At 45.2% G+C, this 18318-nt stretch overlaps 2 protein-coding genes across 3 annotated transcripts; one reads left to right on the plus strand and one right to left on the minus strand.

The window, feature by feature from the left end:
* The first annotated feature begins 1147 nt into the window (after nt 1-1147).
* Nucleotides 1148-4171, plus strand: LOC109750890 (uncharacterized). The gene is made up of 2 exons (XM_020309812.4): nt 1148-1968; nt 3740-4171. The coding sequence occupies exons 1-2, from the start codon at nt 1503-1505 to the stop codon at nt 3832-3834; spliced, it is 561 nt and encodes a 186-aa protein (XP_020165401.2). The 5' UTR covers nt 1148-1502; the 3' UTR covers nt 3835-4171.
* A 650-nt stretch (nt 4172-4821) lies between these two features.
* LOC109750892 (uncharacterized) lies at nt 4822-11233 on the minus strand. 2 transcript variants are annotated; one of them, XM_045229630.2, is made up of 9 exons: nt 10780-11233; nt 7353-7449; nt 7036-7103; nt 6909-6980; nt 6125-6197; nt 5900-6009; nt 5716-5820; nt 5322-5421; nt 4822-5242 (listed from the first exon to the last, which is right to left on the minus strand). In XM_045229630.2, the coding sequence occupies exons 2-9, from the start codon at nt 7434-7436 to the stop codon at nt 5066-5068; spliced, it is 789 nt and encodes a 262-aa protein (XP_045085565.1). In that variant the 5' UTR covers nt 7437-7449; nt 10780-11233; the 3' UTR covers nt 4822-5065. The 2 variants fall into 2 exon arrangements, with proteins under 2 accessions (XP_045085565.1, XP_020165403.1); XM_020309814.3 differs by lacking the exon at nt 6909-6980.
* Nucleotides 11234-18318: the final 7085 nt, after the last annotated feature.

The raw sequence follows: 18318 nt of genomic DNA on the forward strand, positions 1-18318 counted from the left end.
CAGCGGCTTGTGGCATTTGTGGAGCACCGGATTCATGGAAGCATTCTCTTGTCAACTGCACCATGTCACGTTGTATTTGGGCACTCGTTGATGAATAGCTGGCACAAAAGTTAGCAGAGACAACAGAGATCAATGCTAAGCAATGGATCTTCACTCTGATGGATCTATTATCCCATGACTTGTTTGTTAAGCTTTCTGTTACGTTGTGGGCGATATGGTATGCTCGCAGGAAGGCTATCCATGAAGGTATATTTTAAAGTCCCCATGCAACTTATTCGTTTATCACCCGATTCATAGAAGAGCTATCAATCATCTCGGATAAACCTACTTCTGGAAGCGTTGCGCCTAATATTCAGGGCCATGGCCAGCGCCCTAGTGCACCACCGACAGTGTACCATAAAGTACATGTGGATGCAGCAGTTCGTCAGGGAAGGGACGGCTCGGTTTCTGCAGTGTGCAGGGATGGCAACGGAAACTTCATTGGCAGTTCATCATTGGTGGTCGCGGGGATACAGGACCCGGTCACTTTGGAGGCAATGGCAGTCAGGGAAGCACTTGCACTTGGGGAAGATCTTCATATATCCAATATGGTTATTTCTTCTGATTGCAAGCAAGTTATAGGAGACATTCAGAAGGGCTCAGACGGAAGATATGGTGCCATCGTTAAGGAGATCAAACTGCAGGCAGCAACTTTTAATTGCATTTTTAAATTTGAAAGTCGTAGAGTAAATTTAGAAGCTCATAGCTTAGCCAGGCATTCGCTTACTCTTGGTCCGGGATGCTAGGTTTGGTTTGGCCAATCCCACAACCAAAGATGTATCCCACACTCTATGGTTTTTGATGAATAAAGCTTGGTTTTTCCCTTAGAAAAAAAAAAACCACAGTGCGGCGGCCGCTTCACCACCCCTCTCCCTCGCGAGAGATGTTGCCGGCGGCGGCGGTGGCGGCGCTGCCGCTGGACGACGACAACGTGCTCTCCGAGATCCTCCTCCGCCTCCCGCCGCTCCCGTCCTCCCTCCCCGCGCCTCCGCCGTCTGCAGGCGCTGGCGCAGCCTCGCCTCCGACCCAGCCTTCTCCCGCCGCTTCCGCCTCCACCACCGCCGCAACCCTCCCCTCCTCGGTTACTTCTACGAAGATTTTAACCAGATTCGCTTCGAGCCTACTCTGGAGGCCCCCAATCGTGTTCCACCCGAGCGCCTCTGCTTGCACTTTAACTCCCACTTCCGATTGCTCGGGTGCCGCCCCAGCTCCTGCTGTGTGACCCCATCACCGGCCACCAGCACTGCATAGCCATTCCACCTGGATTTGATCGGATCAAGTCCTTGATCAATGGGGCGGTGCTCCGCTCTGCTGCCGGCGAGGTCCACTTCCAGTTCCAGGTCGCCTTGGTAGTGGCAAACGACAACAACAACAAGGTGCTCGCTTGCGTTTACTCGTCAGAGACCGGGGTGTGGGGTAATCTCATCTCCACATCGATTCCATCCTGGAACTTCTTTCGTCCCATGGTTTCTTCGCAGCCTGCGGTACTGGTTGGGGATTCCCTTTACTGGATACTTAAAGGTGGTTCGGAATGTATCCTTGAGTTCGATTTGCAGAGTGAGAGCCTAGCCTTTGTACAGATGCCAGTGGATAGGATTAATGTCCCCTGCTATACACCGATGCGGGCAGATGATGGTGAGCTGGGTTTACTCTCCGTGACTGGCACCACCGCCCAATTATGGAAGAGGAAGGCCGGTTGTGATGGTGCTACACCATGGTGGGTGGGAAGAACTATTGAGCTGGACAAGCTACTTTCTCTGGATTCAGGGGAGTCTACATGGATACAAGGGTTCGCTGAGGACAAGAATTTGGTGTTCCTGTGTGCTGGCAGCAGCAACTTCACGGTCCAACTCGAATCTTTGCAGTTGAAGAAACTTTCCAACCCCAGAATGGATCGCTATCATCCATTTGGAAGTGTCTATGCTGCAGGTAACAACAATGCCTTTACACTGCCGGTATAACAAAACCAAGTTAATTTTCAATAAATGGTTGATGGAATGGCTTTCACATCCTTTATATGAATGAAACTAACAATTTTAACTAGTATCATATTAATTATTCTCTTGTTTGATGATCTCTTCAACCTATGGCAATGGTGCTATGCAGTGTTCTCTCCCCATGCTTGTGTGGTGGCGTTATCTGTACTTGTTATGATCTGGAATTTTGTTTTGCTTGCTGTATCTGGTTCATTTGTGTCTGGAGTACTGCTTCTGTAGCCAAGATTGGCAACTTCGTTGTAATAATTGAACTAAACTTCGTAGTTGCCTGCCTATTGACACATGCAAGAACTGTATAATTACAGTGCTCGTGTATATCTGCAGCGCTGTTTTTCTGAAGATAATATTTAACAGTTGATAGCTTCGTACTAGGATGTTGAACAATGAAATTTAGCTGTAGGCTGTAGCTATGCTTTTTGTGCAGCCTAATAATTTGTTTGATTTGGCCACCATAGGCAACTAATACATTATACCGAACACTTGAGTAAAGTGATAAGACTGAATTTATCCAAATAACCGATTACGCCATGAACTACAGTCTTTATTTTTACTAATATATTATCATCAGAAGTAGCGGTCAAGATATTGTATTTAATGATGTCCAGTGTAAAGAAATGGCATATATTTTAGACCGAAGAGAGCATTAAGATGGCGTACAATCCCTTGCTTGAGGCTTCTACAACATGAATTTGATTAATTCAATCAGTTAGTGGCTAACTACCTCCAGGTGCTATTAGAGAACAATTAGCAGATTTAGATTTGCGAATTATTTTAGAGACTTCCTTGGTTCAACAAAAGGAATTAGAAGACGAGGGGTATAGTGGAGATGAATTGGAAGATAGAAAAAGATGAATAAGAAAAGTTTTTTTATTAGATGCGTGTACATTTCTAAAAATTATCCACATGAGCTAGAAACCAGATGCTTCTGCTTTTCTACTCCTTGAGCCGCTCATATGTCCATCGTTATTAAGAATGTGTCAAAGATTTGGTAAGTTAGTTGGTTCAGCATTTGCCCTCTGGCGAAAATACCCTGGAATGTGCTAGCAGTAGAACTTGAAAGTGTGCCACTACACTACGAAATGCCTAGTGATAATCCATGTTTCTATTGTTTTACCCCCTAACCATGTTGAGATGATTCAGCTTTGGTGTTTTTGGCAGAATTTCCTTATGGTGAATGAAGCTATTTTTTACTGATTGAATCAATCCTTGGTGTTCTTTTACTGATACACACGAGTTCGCCGGCAACCGCTGCCAATCCTTGGTGTTTTTTGTGTTCGGCCCCCCAGGATCTGCTTTTGTCACTCATCTGCCCTCGCCCGTTCCTCTCGTCAGAACAGAAGTAATCAACCTTGGACAGCGTCGGCCGCCTGATGATCGTCGGCAGGTCCAGCACGTGAACGGCAGAGGAACGAAGCAGCTCGCCGCCGCCGCATCTGCCGGCGCCGATGGGTGCCCTGATACGGTGGCTGGACGAGGTTGCGGCTCCGGCGTAATGTTTTTTTTTGTTAAGATCGAGTCATTCCCAAGTGGATTAAGCAATGATTTCTAGTTCCCCTATGGTCTGCTGTTCGATTTCATGGAATTTCATACGCATTACACTAGGGTTTATTGAATGTAGGGTTCCTGAAAGTGAGCCCTTGCCATGTTTGATCATGCTCTGTTTTAAGTGAGCGACTAACTTGCTTAATTATGCTCTGTTTCAGGGAAATACAGCCCTTTTTTCACTCGTGGGGAGGCTGCAAGGCAACAAGCTTGGGACATGCAGAATAACCAAGAGGACACAAACTGCAGCAAGTAGTTCAAAGGCAGAGGAGGAAAGATACATTCATGCCAATCTCAGAGAAACAAGCCAAGGAAAATAGGTGCATCTTCCAATCAGACCAGGCTAGGCTTGAAGAAACCTACAAGGGTTAGCATGTTTGATGAATTTAGGTGAGCAGAAATCTCTAGTCGTCAGAAATGGGGATCTTCATGACTTTTGTGTTTCTACTTACTGTATGATAAGATGCAAAGCTTGTAATGGCTATGTTTTGTTTATGATCATTGTGCTGATCATAAGACTAGTAAATTTGTGAACCTAGTATGTACTGTTCAGGTTCAGAACTTATGCTCTCGTACTACATGTTCACTTCATATATGTGTTGTCAGTGTCAAAAATCATTACTGTACATCTTCATGCATTTATAATCTGTCAAAAATCAGGACTGCACATGTACATGAAGATACAAGTTGGTCTAAAAAAATCATTACGGGAGGACGCCACACCGCTTCTCGATGGCGGCCAAGTGCGTCCGCCGTCGCCATCAGTGCGTGCCCATGGACCATGGGGAAGATATCTGGTGCTCCGGGAGCACCTAAACTTAGGTGCTCCGGGAGCTTCTCAGCCGTTGGATCTATAATCTGACGGTCATCTAGGGATGCGCTGGATCTGGTTGTAATAACGGACTTCTAGGTGTGTTTTTTTAATAAATGCGCGAGCTCTCTCCATGGCCTTTGGATTTTAGATCCAACAGCTGAGAAGCTTCCGGAGCACCAGATATCTTCCCATGGACCATGGTAGTGCGCACTCCCTCCAGCACATCCATGGCCGGCCGGCGTCCGCGCAAGGAGCACATGGACCGTCGCCGGGCAGAGACAGGCCGCCACACCTCCGCACGAGGAGCCAGCTGCGGCGACGGGAGGTGGATAGGCGCCGATGTTTCCGCCGTCGCCGTCGACCGACCGAACTATCTGCCACGGTGGGGTGGCGCCGCCCATCGTGCTCGATGCTTCCAACACACAAGTCTTTTGGACCAAAATTTCTAGATTCACATTTTCAAAAACATTTGGTGTTTCCAAAATTAACTAACAGTGGGCCTGGGTGCATTCTCCCAATGGGACATCTTTCTTCAGCAAACTGCATAACCATGTTGAGTTGAGCAACAATGCTCCTCTGGAACACGGGTTCAAGTTTATCTTCATACAAGGACCGTTTACAAGACTTCACTACTATCTTAGCGGCCACTGGTGACACGCCATGGCGACCGACATCAGGTGATCCGTATGAGCAGAACCACCATGACAAACATGCAGGTCATTAAAAAGATGAGCAACCACTGGAAGCAGCTCGTCTTGGAGGCCAGCGAGTAGACCTCCGAGGCTCGCGCCGTTGCACGGCCAGTACTCGCCAGGCTATGTTCCACGGCTCTCTCCGTGGAATCGAGGATCTGCATCACAAGTACGTACAAAGCAGGTGAGCTTTCTCAGTAAACATCCAGCAGAAATGGAACTCAAGTAAAAGGCTACCTTCTCTGTATCTTGCACGGATTGGTTCATTAAAAGGCTACTCTCCTTCAGCTGGCGTGCTAAGTCAACCATTTCGTCAGTCAGATCTTCTTGCAGCTTCCTGTGCAGTTAGGAGAGGTCCAACACGGTTGTAAGAGGGTAGCCAGTATATATATTTACTTGTTCATCTTGTACAACCTAACTTTCTATGCTTACTTCTTAAAACATCAAAAGAAATGGGTAATAGTAAAATATAGCACTGGCTACAGCTTTCAACTTTTCATAGCAGCAAAATCAGTGAGACCGGTCAAAGAATGAATCGATAAACTGGTTACTCATGTAGATAAGAATAGTGACAACATTAAGCCAGAGACTGAGGTCCAAAAAAAAACTTGCAAACAAGAAGGGAACATACCTATGCTTCTCAATATGAGCCTGAGCTTCTGCATCCAATTTAATAGGTGCTCCAGTGTCTCTTTCTTTTCTTTCATGACTGCTTGGTCCAACCTCCATCTGAGCCCTATTTAATTGCATCCATCAGTTCGTTAGTTGTTACTGTAAGAAAAGTCGACATATAAAAAGGACCAAATTTCACTTACGTCGATCTCCTCCGCAGTCCTGATGATAAGGATATTGGACTCCCGACCTTTTCTCTTTCATAAGAGCTGTCTTGTTCTCTACTCTCATCAACCAGATTTTCATTTTCTGGCTGCATCAAAAAATATAGTACTAAATTGTATGAGCAACAGTGGTATGCATCGTTACATGTAGTAGAGGTATTTAACATGTCAATGTAAATATGAATCAACATGATAAACACATACCACTAGAGAAGCAAGCGTGGCAGCTAGTGCTTCAATCTTTTCTGAATACTCACTGAGCTTAGCTTTTGAAACACTGAATCAACAAGTCATGAATGAACATGTTCTCATCATGGGAATACATGCGTAAAGAGAAAAAGATAACTTGCTTTGCTCCACACAAGTCTATCAGCATTAAGCTCGCCGATGAAAAGGCAGGCAGTATACCAGACATTCTCATCGCCAAAATGCAGGCCAACAAATGAAAGAAAATCATGAAAAATTGTAGTTTGAACCTTCATGTAAGATTTATTTTGTGAAGCAAGCAGAGTATCTTAACAGACAGAGTATCCAGATTTCCATGAATCCAAAAGCAAAAGAGTATCCAGATTTGTGTGCCCTTATTGAGTGGAGAAGCATGGGCCCTTTTATACTGAAAGAGAATGGTACATCTGGAGGCCAGTCAGTGTACACAGAGAAACTTCAAATATGTAAGCTAAAAGCTATAGCGGCATTCGCATGAGTTCCTATTAAATTTTGTGCCAATTACTATAACAACAGTACGGAGAAGTTGAAATGCTCAAACACACGATCAATGATAGCAAGCTGGCAGCAAACTGTATTCAATGACTAACAACCACCAATCCTTTACCTTAATAGATGGTGATACCGATACAGATGCATTCACACGATTTAAGTATTGGTACCTTGTAAGGACACACTAAATTCACAAACTAGGAGCAAGAGTACATTACAATTTAATACTGTATTAGACTACAACCTTGATGGTTACGATCTTGTCACATACCGGCTGTATTTCTTTCTGTAACTATGGATCCTCAACAAAATGCTAGCTGGAACACAGAGTGCAGCTTGCAGGCTGTACCACGATCAACACATTAATTCCCCAAATAAAACACAACACTATATCATACCTTGATATTCCTTCTGGTGTAATTTCAGCTCCAAGTTGCTCCAACAGCTCCCTGGCTGTGGTTATGTACTGCAAATGGAGGTTGTCAGTGCCGGTAGATGGTTCAGCCAAAATAATAAGGATTAAAGTGAGGATATCCTTAGCTACCACCTGTTAAAGTTGAACAAGCACAGAATGAAGCAAGCAAATTCCATCAAACAAACTTCCTTATACTCATTTTAACAACAATAGGATCCACATGGAAGATATATCTTCTCCGATGTTGAACAGAAATTAATAATGATAAAAAACTAAGAAGAGTAGAGGAGCTACACTTACATGGACAAGCTTAGCCTGATTCTGCTGGCGGGGGGCCGCCTCAAGCAGCCTTCTCAAGTTAACTTCCACCTTGCTGAACACCATGACTAACTAATACCTGCTAGACCATTTCAAAGGGGGCACACTGTGATATTATAAAACACACAACAAACAGATTTCAGATTGAATTGCTCCTAATATCAGCAATCACACTAGTACTACATGATAGTCACACCCGTAATGGTGACAAACAGATTTTGGGGAAAGAAAGTTCAAGCTCTATCAACAATAATCTGAGAATTTTCTGATCCAGCACATGGATGAACCGTTGTCATGCTGCAAACAACATTTGATCCCACTGGTCGCAAACCAGGCAACGACGAGGGTGACCCCTGCTACTTGTTTCCCCAAATTCACTCTACTATTTCTGAATTTATCACTGAATACACTTTACTCAAAGATCATCACCGACTAAGTTGACAAGGTCATGTTCACATTCACTCTATACATACATCAATCGTGATTACGGGATTCGCAATCGTGGAAGAACATTTTGAAATCAACAACAAATTTGCATTCCAATTTGTTCTCCAACATCACGCAAAAAACACAACAATAAGCTGCTAATACTCACTATGGAGAGAAGCAGAAAGGAGGCGGCGTAGGAGACGCAGTCTAATGGGAAGAAGCAGGGCGCAAGAGGCGCGCCGTCGCGTGACGCTGGACGAAGCATACACTTCGGCGCAAATCAATGAAGTCCGGCAAACAGCTTGGAGACGGGGCGGTGGCCTTGCCGTCGCTATTGGTCGAGCAAGAGTCAGACCGGGTGGGGGGATGGGGTGGCTGGGGCGCAACAGCTCAAGCCGCAAAAAGCAGACAAAGGAGGCGGCCAGCGGCGAGCCCGCCGGTGTGTGATTTTTTTAGATGGTGCCGCTGTGTGATCTGGAAGGGTGTCGATGAGGAAAATCTTATTCTTCGTAATATAGTGCCCAAACGTGCAAATCGAGCAGGAGGACATGGGCCGATGATTACAGGTGGTTTTTGCCCGTCGATCTTCTGACTACGGTTTTTCCTGCTGGTTCTTGTGCTAAGTTTCCCTCTCGCAAGGCCACTAGGAAAAGCCTTGCTCCCTTCGATCTCCGCCGGCGAGACCGTGGATTCGCCTACCCTCCGCCTGCCGCTTGGGCGGCCGGTGGCGGGAGGGTATTCCTGCTGCCTAGCCTTAGATAGGTAGGGTTCTAGTTCTCGCAAGGGCGGGGGGCGCTTCTTCTTTAAGTCAGTCTTATGGATATGGTTACTCGCCATGAGTTTCAAGAAAATCAATATGCAGCCAATCTTTTCTATCATGAAGTTTCTTTTCCGAGGCTGCTGCCATCCACTAGGTGCACACACAACAATATTGGTTCGACACTAGTTTGCGGCGCTAACTTAAGCATCTCTAGTCATATTGTTAGGGAGATGGTGGTCAAAGTGTCTACACGCCAAAGCTCAATTCAGTTTGCTCATAATCCATCAGCTCAACTTGTGCGTACACAGCAGGCTACTTCTTTTCTTTAGGTGGATCAGCTCTTGGCTTGCAGGTTAAGTAGGCATTGGGATCCTGGAGGTTCAAAGTACGCATGTTGGGTGCTGAGTTGCAAACATTTTTCTGAATCCTTGTTGTTTCAGCCATTTGTTGGAATGATAAAAGCACAGCAAGTTGGTGAAATACAACACATGAAATGCAAAGAAGAATCCGAGATCCTTGAGAACATCGTGGCGAAGTTGAGGGTGTTGCCTGCAGATATATTTCACAGGAACTTTAGGGTGCAGCTTTTGGATAGTGATGACTTGCAAACCGAGAACCAACTTATTTTTCAAAACTGGGGCATCTCAGATTCAACAACTGCACAAACGTGGTCATGTTTAATGTTGCAGCTCCAAGTCATGCAATTGGCTACAAAAAATTGGGATTCTGGTCAGGTTTTGACTCAAAGTACAAACTTATACCATGCATTCCTTGTTGATTCCAGTCGTACGAAAGGTACAATTGTTTGGCTCTTGTTCTTTTGGCAATGGAAGATTCCTCAACTATTCCAGGAGCTGCTGGAATATGAGAGCAATGTGCGGTTGAAGCCATGGCCACCTTCCTTCCAGTTAAATAGTACACGTAATCAACCTAACCTTGGGTATGTACCTTTACATCCATGCTGGTGTGATATCTGGTTTGGGGACCAATGGGAGCATTTGCGAGAACTACAATCATGGAGGCTCAATGGTGTTCAGATATTTGGCATAGAGAGTACTCGTGGAATATTTGACAAGGTGTTCCCATGGAGGAGAAATGTTTTCAGTCATGGGACTTGTGTTTGCACTTGCCTGGTCAGAGCCATTATACTATCGGAAATAATGCAGTGGATGACTAGTAGTGCTCAAGCAAGGCCAATCAAAATGTCTCTGCTGGTTGAATTAGTTGGCATCATGGTGCAGTTTTATTTGGCTGTTGAGAGTTCTTTTGCTTTAGTGATGTACTGCAGCTGTCGAAATGCATTCCTATATGCTTCTGCATTTTTCCAGTGGGAATTGCATGGTTAGTCAGACTACGGTGTATATTTGAGAGCCATCAAGTATCAGCTCCCCTTGATGGTCCTTATTATTCGCATTTCCTAAGCTGAATGATGTGGAAGGTTGTAAAGTGTTAGCTTGGCGACTGACAAGGTGTGTGCATACTCTTAGCCATCTGATAAGAAATTGTGCTGAGAAAATTGATCATGCTGGAGATGAGCAGCAACACGGTCATTTAATTGGTCAGTGGGATATATGCTCAAAAAAGGGGATGGTTCACAAGAATCAACAAGACGGCGGCTCAAGGTGCTACTTACACTTGCAATCCATGTTGTTTGGGTTCAAAATTCATCAGCAATGCGGTATGTCGACGCAAATGTCATGGGATCCAGGAGGCTTTCATGGAAATGGAATTTGAGTCATTGTTTGGGGACAAGCAATGTTTTGCCGGGGCGGTAGTGTAACACCCTGCATACACCCCTGGACTGCGCTTGTAGTATGGCCGTTGTACATGGGCCCGGCCCAACCGATCAAGCCCTCGAGCAGGAAGGATAAAGCACAGAGGAGGCGGCACGAGTAGGCATCAAACAGAACAGAACCTTGGTCTTATTCTTCCTCGTCTCTGTCTCTCTACCTCGTCCCTGAGCTCAGTTTCCCCATCCCCTTTGCTTGCTTCTGATTCCCCATCTCCATGCTGCTGACTTGTCTTGTATCCTCCCTACAACTAATGGTTTGATTGTAGCCACAAACAATCGTTATCAAGTCAGATTCCGGTTTGATTCGGGTGAATTGGCGGTGGTGTGTATTGATTTGTTGTGTTCTCATCTACGGACATGACACTAGGATATGCATCGACCAGTATATATATATATAATATAAATGAAAAGAAGAGGAAAGTTTATACCTTGTTGAGGTGCTGAACCGTGGTGAGAAGTGAGCTGCCGAAGCCGGATTGAAGGAGCAGCTGGGAAGCAGAGCAGCCGGACTGGGACTTGACTCACGGGTAGAAGGGCTTCGCCGCAGGGGATCTGGGCGTCGAGCTTGAGGGTTACAGGGCCACAGGGGTGTGGAGCTTGAGGGTCGCCGTCCGACTGAGAGCCCACGACGGAAGGGTGTCGCCGACCAGGGAAGCGTGTCGAGTTCGAGCAGGAAGTGGCTGCCCTGCTGCCTCAACGAACGGGAAGTGAGCGGGGGCTACGCCATCCGGTGATCTCTCCTCTGCCTCTTCGTCCGGCCTCCGGCGCCAGCCGCCAGCCGCCGGCCGCCAACCGAAGAGAAGGGGAGAGGATGGGAGGAGTGTGCCGATCTAGGGTTCGCCTGGACAAGCCTAAAATCTTGGCCCGTGGCCGTTGGATCCCAGATCCAAGAGCTCTCGTGAGCCCGTATCACATGAAAATCCCCCGTTGGCCCATTTGATATGCAGGGCCGGTTTTCGCAGCCCAATCCCTCCCAAAAACCCCCTCCGAACCTCTCTTATTGATTCATAAGCCAAAAGTCGAAGAAAAAGACCCTATCTAGGAGCTTTTGTGGCTTCTTTGGCAAAGCGGAAGAACTGCAAAAGCAGAAGTAAAAGCTCAAACAAGCAGGGTGTGAAGAGACGCTAGTAGTAGCGCAGGTTTAATGCCCACTAGTAGCGCGGGACACCGCGCTATTAGTAAGGCGCTACAGCTATTCCTTACCAGTAGCGCGTGCGACACGCGCTACTGCTAAGACATATAACCGCAGCGTTTGTTCGCCCCCGCGCTACTGCTAATATAGCTAGTAGTAGTGTGTTTACTCTCCATCGCTACTAGTATTTTTTTCTCATTTTTTTAATTTTTAGTGTATTTATACGCTGTTATACAAATTTTGGTACAATACCAATTATGAGGTTTTTATATCAATATGTCCATAACAGTGTGTCAAATGAAGGTGGATTAGGTTCAAGTGGAGGCAACATGTGGTTCATGTCAAAATTATACTACTAATCCAAACTTGATCTAGTTTGGACTAGTAGTACTTTCGATGTGCACCACATGTTGCCTCCACTTGAATCTAATCCACCAACACAAGCTATTTAATCATCATCATAGTCATTACCACCAACAGTAGTTATTTAATCATCGTAGTCATAGTGTAGCACACATCGTCATCTTCAAACTCATTCTAGCTAGCTAATCACCACCAACACTAGCTGCGGTAGCTATCTAATCAGCACCAACACTAGCTAATAATATTCATCATAGTCATTACCACCAACACTACCTATTTAATCATCATAACTCATTTCTGGCTAGCTAATCACTCCTGCTGCTCTCTCTCAGGTAAAATAACATAAAACATGTGTAGCACTCCTGCTTCATGAAGTTGGAGCATGCAGATGAACCTGTCTCCTAATCATGGGTTGCGCTTCTGATTGCTGCCCCCTAGTACTTCTCTGCGATCGTTCACAATTTTGCTCCAGTCTTTCACTATTAAGCATTCCTCGCTATTAGAAATTCTGAATGCACTAAAGTGCATTGTAGGAAATCTTGGCCGTAAGCTAACAATTCTTATGCGACCTTTAGTCTCAATCCAATGAGGCACAACATTCATCGGGAGTCCCTGTTGAAGAACATCTTATAGTAACATACTTAGCAATGAAGTTTAGCTTAAAAAATAATGTATGCAAAAGATGCACTGAGGACAAATAGTAAAAATCTTACCATCTTTCTTAAATAGATGTTATCGTAGTTCAGTACGAACACTATTGGTCGCACGTTTTGAGTACTAAGATTTTTAAGTCCAGGAAAATAATTTGTCTTGACAGTATGAAGATCCTCAAGCCATGAAACATAATGACCTATCTCCTCGCAATTTAGTTCAGCCCCGGGACAGTGGACGGTCATGTCTACCAAGCGTCGGACATGTTTGCTTGAATGGAAATAAGCTGTCAATAGAAATTAGTTGTCAACTATTTTTTAATAAACAATATCGAAGACATAAATATGGTTGAGAAACTCACATAATGGTATAACTGAAGGCGTCTACACATCGACCCAGATGTCTCTATTACCTTCAATATCATTTTTGGGACGAATATAAAAAGGTGATAAACATATCAGGCTCAAATGCATAAGCCTTGCATAGTGCTTGCCAAGTTTTGCATTCAAAATAGGTGTAGGTGTCTGCGTTGTATAATTTTGTGTGGAAAGTATAACCATGTTCGATCTTCAAGTTAACTCTCTTTACCTCCATAGTAGTTTTCATAGGACTGAAACCTATCTTATCCAAGACAAAAAACTCTTGCATGGCAGGGGATACGCTAATAGAATAGTAAAAGATTTAAATTATAAGTTAAAGCAAATAAAGCAGATGTCATGCTTAATTACGAAAAAAGACTTGTCATTGTGACTTACTGTATCCACTTCGAAGTTCTCATCCAGCTTGATGCTGAAGCGCCTATCATCATCTAGGAAGATTCCGTCGCACAGGCCGCGCTCGTCTTCGCAGTATTCATAAATACCGAAATCCTTTTTGTTGTCAGACATTTCCTATGTTCATAGTTGAAACATTAATTGAAAATCGATCGAAGGCAACTATCAGGATACTCAACACACAAATCCGGGGCACTCGATATTTCCTACATATTCTGGCACAAGTCATGCCAAAATTCACAGAAAAATCCGGCATGATCTTTGCTAAAATAGGACATATCGAGCGCCTGAAATTTGCCGGAACGAAAATGAATCAAAACTCCGGCAAAACATAGGCCACTCGGAGGTATAACCTGCAAACATGACCGGCCACTTGGGTAAGCACATATCCTATTTGAGCAACACAAGATATACATTTCAAAATATCTTATAGGACTCATATTGACATGAGCATTCAATAAGCAAAACCAAATCGTAAAACAAATAAGTATTCAAATTAGCATGCATTCAATAAGCAAAAGTAAATCAACTCATGCGTCTGTACATCATCGAATATTATCATTAATACATCCCGAATAGTATCATACATATAACATCACTAATACAACTAAAACCCTAGCGCACGGCGGGTATCGGCGCGTGCGGTGGACACCCAAAGAGAAGGAACCATCACATGATCATAGCTCCAGTGAGATCCCTGGAGAACCTGCCAGGTATTGGAGAACCTGTGCTCCAACGCAAACAAGTAGCGACGGAAGTGCATGTTCTCCTCCCTGACACGGTGACGTACCACCTCCGCGGGGTCCTCGAGCCTCTGGACCATCACTGGCCCACGCGACCGCCACCAAAGAAGGTTCGGGTCAACGACGGGCTGACTCCTCACCAAGCTGCGCCCCCCGTAGGTAGTGCCTCCCAGTACCAGTCCGGCGGAGCCCAGTCCCGGACATGGCCCATCTGGTCAAGCAACTGTATCTGTAGCGCCGTTTACATCAGCGCGCTACTGCTACTTAGCACCAGCGTGCTTTTTTAAGACGCGCTACTGCTAAAGTTCTGTGTATAAGGTTTTCCCTAGTAGTGTCCTTTCCCCTCGTCGTCTAGGTTTCTTTCATCCGCCCGGCCATGGCTGCCGCCTCGTCCTCCCCGGCCAAGCACGCCGTCTCCGAGGGCGCCAAAGCCGTCACCAAGTTCACCTCCTCTTAGATCTCCTGCCGCCACCGAGTCTCTTGTCAGTTTGGTTCCGTTTGTTCGTGTGTCAACAATCACAGGGGTTATACAAACTGTGTAAAATGAGTCGGATTATCTGAATCAACGAATCATCCAGTGGTTGTTTCAGTCGTGCTGTTCTTCAGTTTTATGACGATGGCGGTTGTTCTATTTTTTTTTAACTCTTGTGATGTGCTCGACCAATTGTTCTATTTTTTTAACTCGTGTGATGTGCTCGACCAATTTTCTTGCCCTGAACCTTCTGCATCTAGCTGATCATCTATGGATGAGTAAATTGTTGGCATAGGTCTTCATTATTTTTGCAGGGTAAGATTTTTATTTCATCTGATTTGTTGTTTGGCTCGCAATGAAACATTGACGCCGAAAACAAAATTCAGTGAAACTGTCGATGTAGGTCTTGATCCAATTCCATTGGCATGCTGTAGAAAGTCTTTTGATTGGATGATTGGCTGCCAACTGAAGTCAGGAGATGTACCAGTTACAGATTGTTGTACCAATGGAAAGTTTTTATTTGATCAGATTTGTTAAGTTTTTACTGAATTTTGATCAGATTACTGTAACAGCGCTTTCTCTTCTTGCTATGATCCTGTTTGTGCTACTTTGTCTTAATTCGATCTGTTGCGCCAGCTCGCGTTTCTCTGTAAATCTCTGCAGACAACGAGTCTGAACCGGCAGAGGTGTTTCTCTGTTGGAGTATGAACTCTGAACTTGCAGGACGTGAGGTGACGAGGCTATTGCAAGTCTATTTCAGTTAAGTGATGAAAGTGTCGATATCTTCAGACATAAACTCAGATTCAGCTCCCGACCTTCTGTCTGCTCGGTCAATGGCCATGCTACTCTGCAATAAGTTTGATTTGAACGATTTTATTATCCTTTAACACGGTGAATTTCTTGCCCTCTAGTACAACAGTTCATATTCTGTTAGATTACTTTATTCATGCTACTCTTCAATGTTTGTTGTTCCAGATCAGTGTTCCTGTACACTGGTACTGTACAGGAATAGGACATGCTTAGTGCGTGTCTATCGAGATTCTTAACGATCACTTCCTCTTGGGTGCTTTCAAGTCTCTGATCGCTTTCTACCCTATGAATGCAAAGTGTCTCTCCTTTTAATTACCACTTGAGTAAGATACGCGGCATTCACATTCTATTAGATTACTTTATTCCTGTGTAATTTGGCCCTAAGGATGATAGGTTTCAGAATGTGGTTAGTTTTGCGTCTGTCATGCTTGCCGCTGATACACATAATTGTTTTTTTATCTTTGATTGTTGCTTTCTCAAGTTCTTAGTCCTAGAAGCGTTATTGTTCTTTACTTTTGGCTGTATTGATCATGGCACTATTTTTATCTGCCTTTGTATTTGGGCTGCTAGCTTTTGAACGTATATTTACATCATCCTGAAATAATAGAGGAGTGTTCTAAAGAAACGCAGTACTCCATTGCTTATGGGTAATTTGCCATTCGCATGCCTGTTGTTTTATGGTGCCATAAAAGATAAGGGCCCTATACATCAGTTGTGCATCCTGTTTGCAATGTCTAGATTTCCTATTTTTGTGCTAAATCTTTGTCCATGAGGTGGTGCTTCCAGCTTTGAACTTGCAACTTAACCTGAAGATTACTTACTTTTGAGGATGCATAAACCTGAAATCTGAAACTAAATCTGTTACCCCTGTGTCGGCCCCTGGACAAAGTTTGTACATTGAGATCAGTTATCTTGGACGTTCCTTCTTTTCGTCTCAGTGACCATGGCCATAGTGTGACAGGAAGTTTTATCTTCGCTCCTCAGCATACCTTTGATATCTCCTTGCACTGTTCATTGTTTCGCCTGCCAATTCTACATAAGTATCCTTTGTCCTGACAAAAGGTTATTCCTGAAAAAAGATCTACAATTCATGTCATAGTATCACTTTTGTTCAGCTATTTGCTGTAACGGTTTTTTCTGAAGGCACTCTAATGTTCATCTCTTTTTGTTTCAACAGGTTCTCAAGCACCAAAAGAAGCAACAATGAACAAGCCGGATGGATAAATTTCTCTCAGGTTCTCAAAACTAGATGATCAGACACCAAAAGATGGATATATTTGTCTGTAAAAATATAACTAATCTTGAGCTATTTGAGAAGTACTTTTGTCGCATTATCATTGTTGCAAAATTATGTTGTGGCTGTTATGAACTGTTGTTTTTGTGAAAGATCATGCTGTTATGATAAATTATGATTGCTGAGATTCGGGATTCGAAGTAACGCTGTTATGATAAATTATGTTGTTGCTTTGATGAAATATTGATTTCAAGGAGTCAATTGCAAGAAACCACCACATTTGCGGCTAGGTTTGCAGAAAACCACCAACTCGTTAATCCGTTGCAGAAAACACCGGAAAATTTGTTAAGTCGTTGCAAAAAGCACTGATCGGGTGATTTAGCCCGTTTCATCACTTTCTGACAAGTGGGGTCGGATTGTAAGAAATTGACTTAGCAAAAAATTAGCACATACACCCCTAGATCTAAAAAACAAAAGCAATCGGATCCTCCCCGGTGGAACAGCAACGCCCTATCCACAACGCGCCGCCGCCGCGCTGCTTCCATCCGCCGCCGGTCTGCTCCGGGCCGGGAGGATGAGGGAGAAGGAGGAGCCCAGCTGGTTTGCGCGCTTCGAAGAGGACCTGTCGGCGCCGGGCGAGCTCTTGCCGTCCAGTCGCCCACCCCCCGCGATCTCGCCGCTGCCTTCGACATCCCGACGCACAGGGGCACCCAGGAGATGAACGGTGGCGCGTCGTCGGCCGCCGGCTCCAGCGGAAGCAACGGGGAGGAGCCGGCCAGGACCCTCAAGCGGCTGCGCCTCGTGTGGACGCCGCAGCTGCACAAGCGCCGGAGGGGCCTCTGGATCGAGCTCGTCCTCCTTCGTGGATGAGGGCGACGGGAAGTCGAGCAGGTGGACTCATCTTGTCGCCTCCCCCCTCCAACCCCGCCCTTCACCACATCGGAGGAGGAGGGTGCTGCTCCTCTGCTTCGGCTCCCGACGCGTGCTCCATGTCGCTGACCCGACCGCCACCGTCGCTGCCGCACCGGCAGGCCAACGCCTCGGAAATGCGCGCACCCCAGCCGCCTCCTCGTCATCTGCCGCGGCCGTGGCCGTCTCCTACGCCGAAGAGGGCGTCGCCGTGCGTACTGGACGGCAAGGCCAGTGCGCCGCAGTTGTCCACACCGGGGGCCTGATTGCCTTTTCTGTAAATATCTAGGGGTGTGTGCGCTAATTTTTTGCCAGTTAAGCTCCTTACAATCCGGCCCCACTTGTCAGAAAGTGATCAAACGGGCCAAATCACCCAATCAGTGCTTTTTGCAACGACTTAACAAATTTTCCGGTGTTTTCTGCAACGGATTAACGAGTTGGTGGTTTCCTGCAAACCTAGCCGCAAATGTGGTGGTTTCTTGCAATTGACTCGATTTCAAGTCATGCAAAATTATGTTGCTGCTGTGAAAACTAGTGCTAAATTATTCCCTGTAGCAACTTTGTCTCATTTTTATTAGGTGACATTTACAATTCTGTAGCAAGGATATAAGGGGAGTTAGTTGCATTGTGAAGATTGGATTTTTAAAAGTTCTACACCATGTTATGTGAATATGACAAACCCTTCCCATCAAATAAAAATTTTAAACAAAGAGGATTGTCGATGGAGGAGTTTTGGGGATTCAAGGGGTTTTGAGGGGATTGGGTGGAAGGAGGGATTCACCCAATCCCCAGAAATCCCCCCACCCCCTCCACAAACCTCCCCAATCCACTTCTACCAAACAAAGCCTCACCGGTTCACCATCCCTCCTCCCTCGCGAGA

Source organism: Aegilops tauschii, chromosome 6 (assembly GCF_002575655.3).
Source record: "Aegilops tauschii subsp. strangulata cultivar AL8/78 chromosome 6, Aet v6.0, whole genome shotgun sequence".
Taxonomy (NCBI): domain Eukaryota; kingdom Viridiplantae; phylum Streptophyta; class Magnoliopsida; order Poales; family Poaceae; genus Aegilops; species Aegilops tauschii.

Coding starts and splice junctions, on each gene's coding strand:
- LOC109750890 (XM_020309812.4), top strand. CDS start 1,503: ATGGTTTCTTCGCAGCCTGCGGTACTGGTTGGGGATTCCCTTTACTGG. Junction 1,969..3,739: donor TGGAAGTGTCTATGCTGCAG/GTAACAACAATG, acceptor GCTCTGTTTCAG/GGAAATACAGCCCTTTTTTC.
- LOC109750892 (XM_045229630.2), bottom strand. CDS start 7,436: ATGGTGTTCAGCAAGGTGGAAGTTAACTTGAGAAGGCTGCTTGAGGCG. Junction 7,104..7,352: donor ATCAGGCTAAGCTTGTCCAT/GTAAGTGTAGCT, acceptor CTCCATTTGCAG/TACATAACCACAGCCAGGGA. Junction 5,821..5,899: donor GGACTGCGGAGGAGATCGAC/GTAAGTGAAATT, acceptor GCAATTAAATAG/GGCTCAGATGGAGGTTGGAC.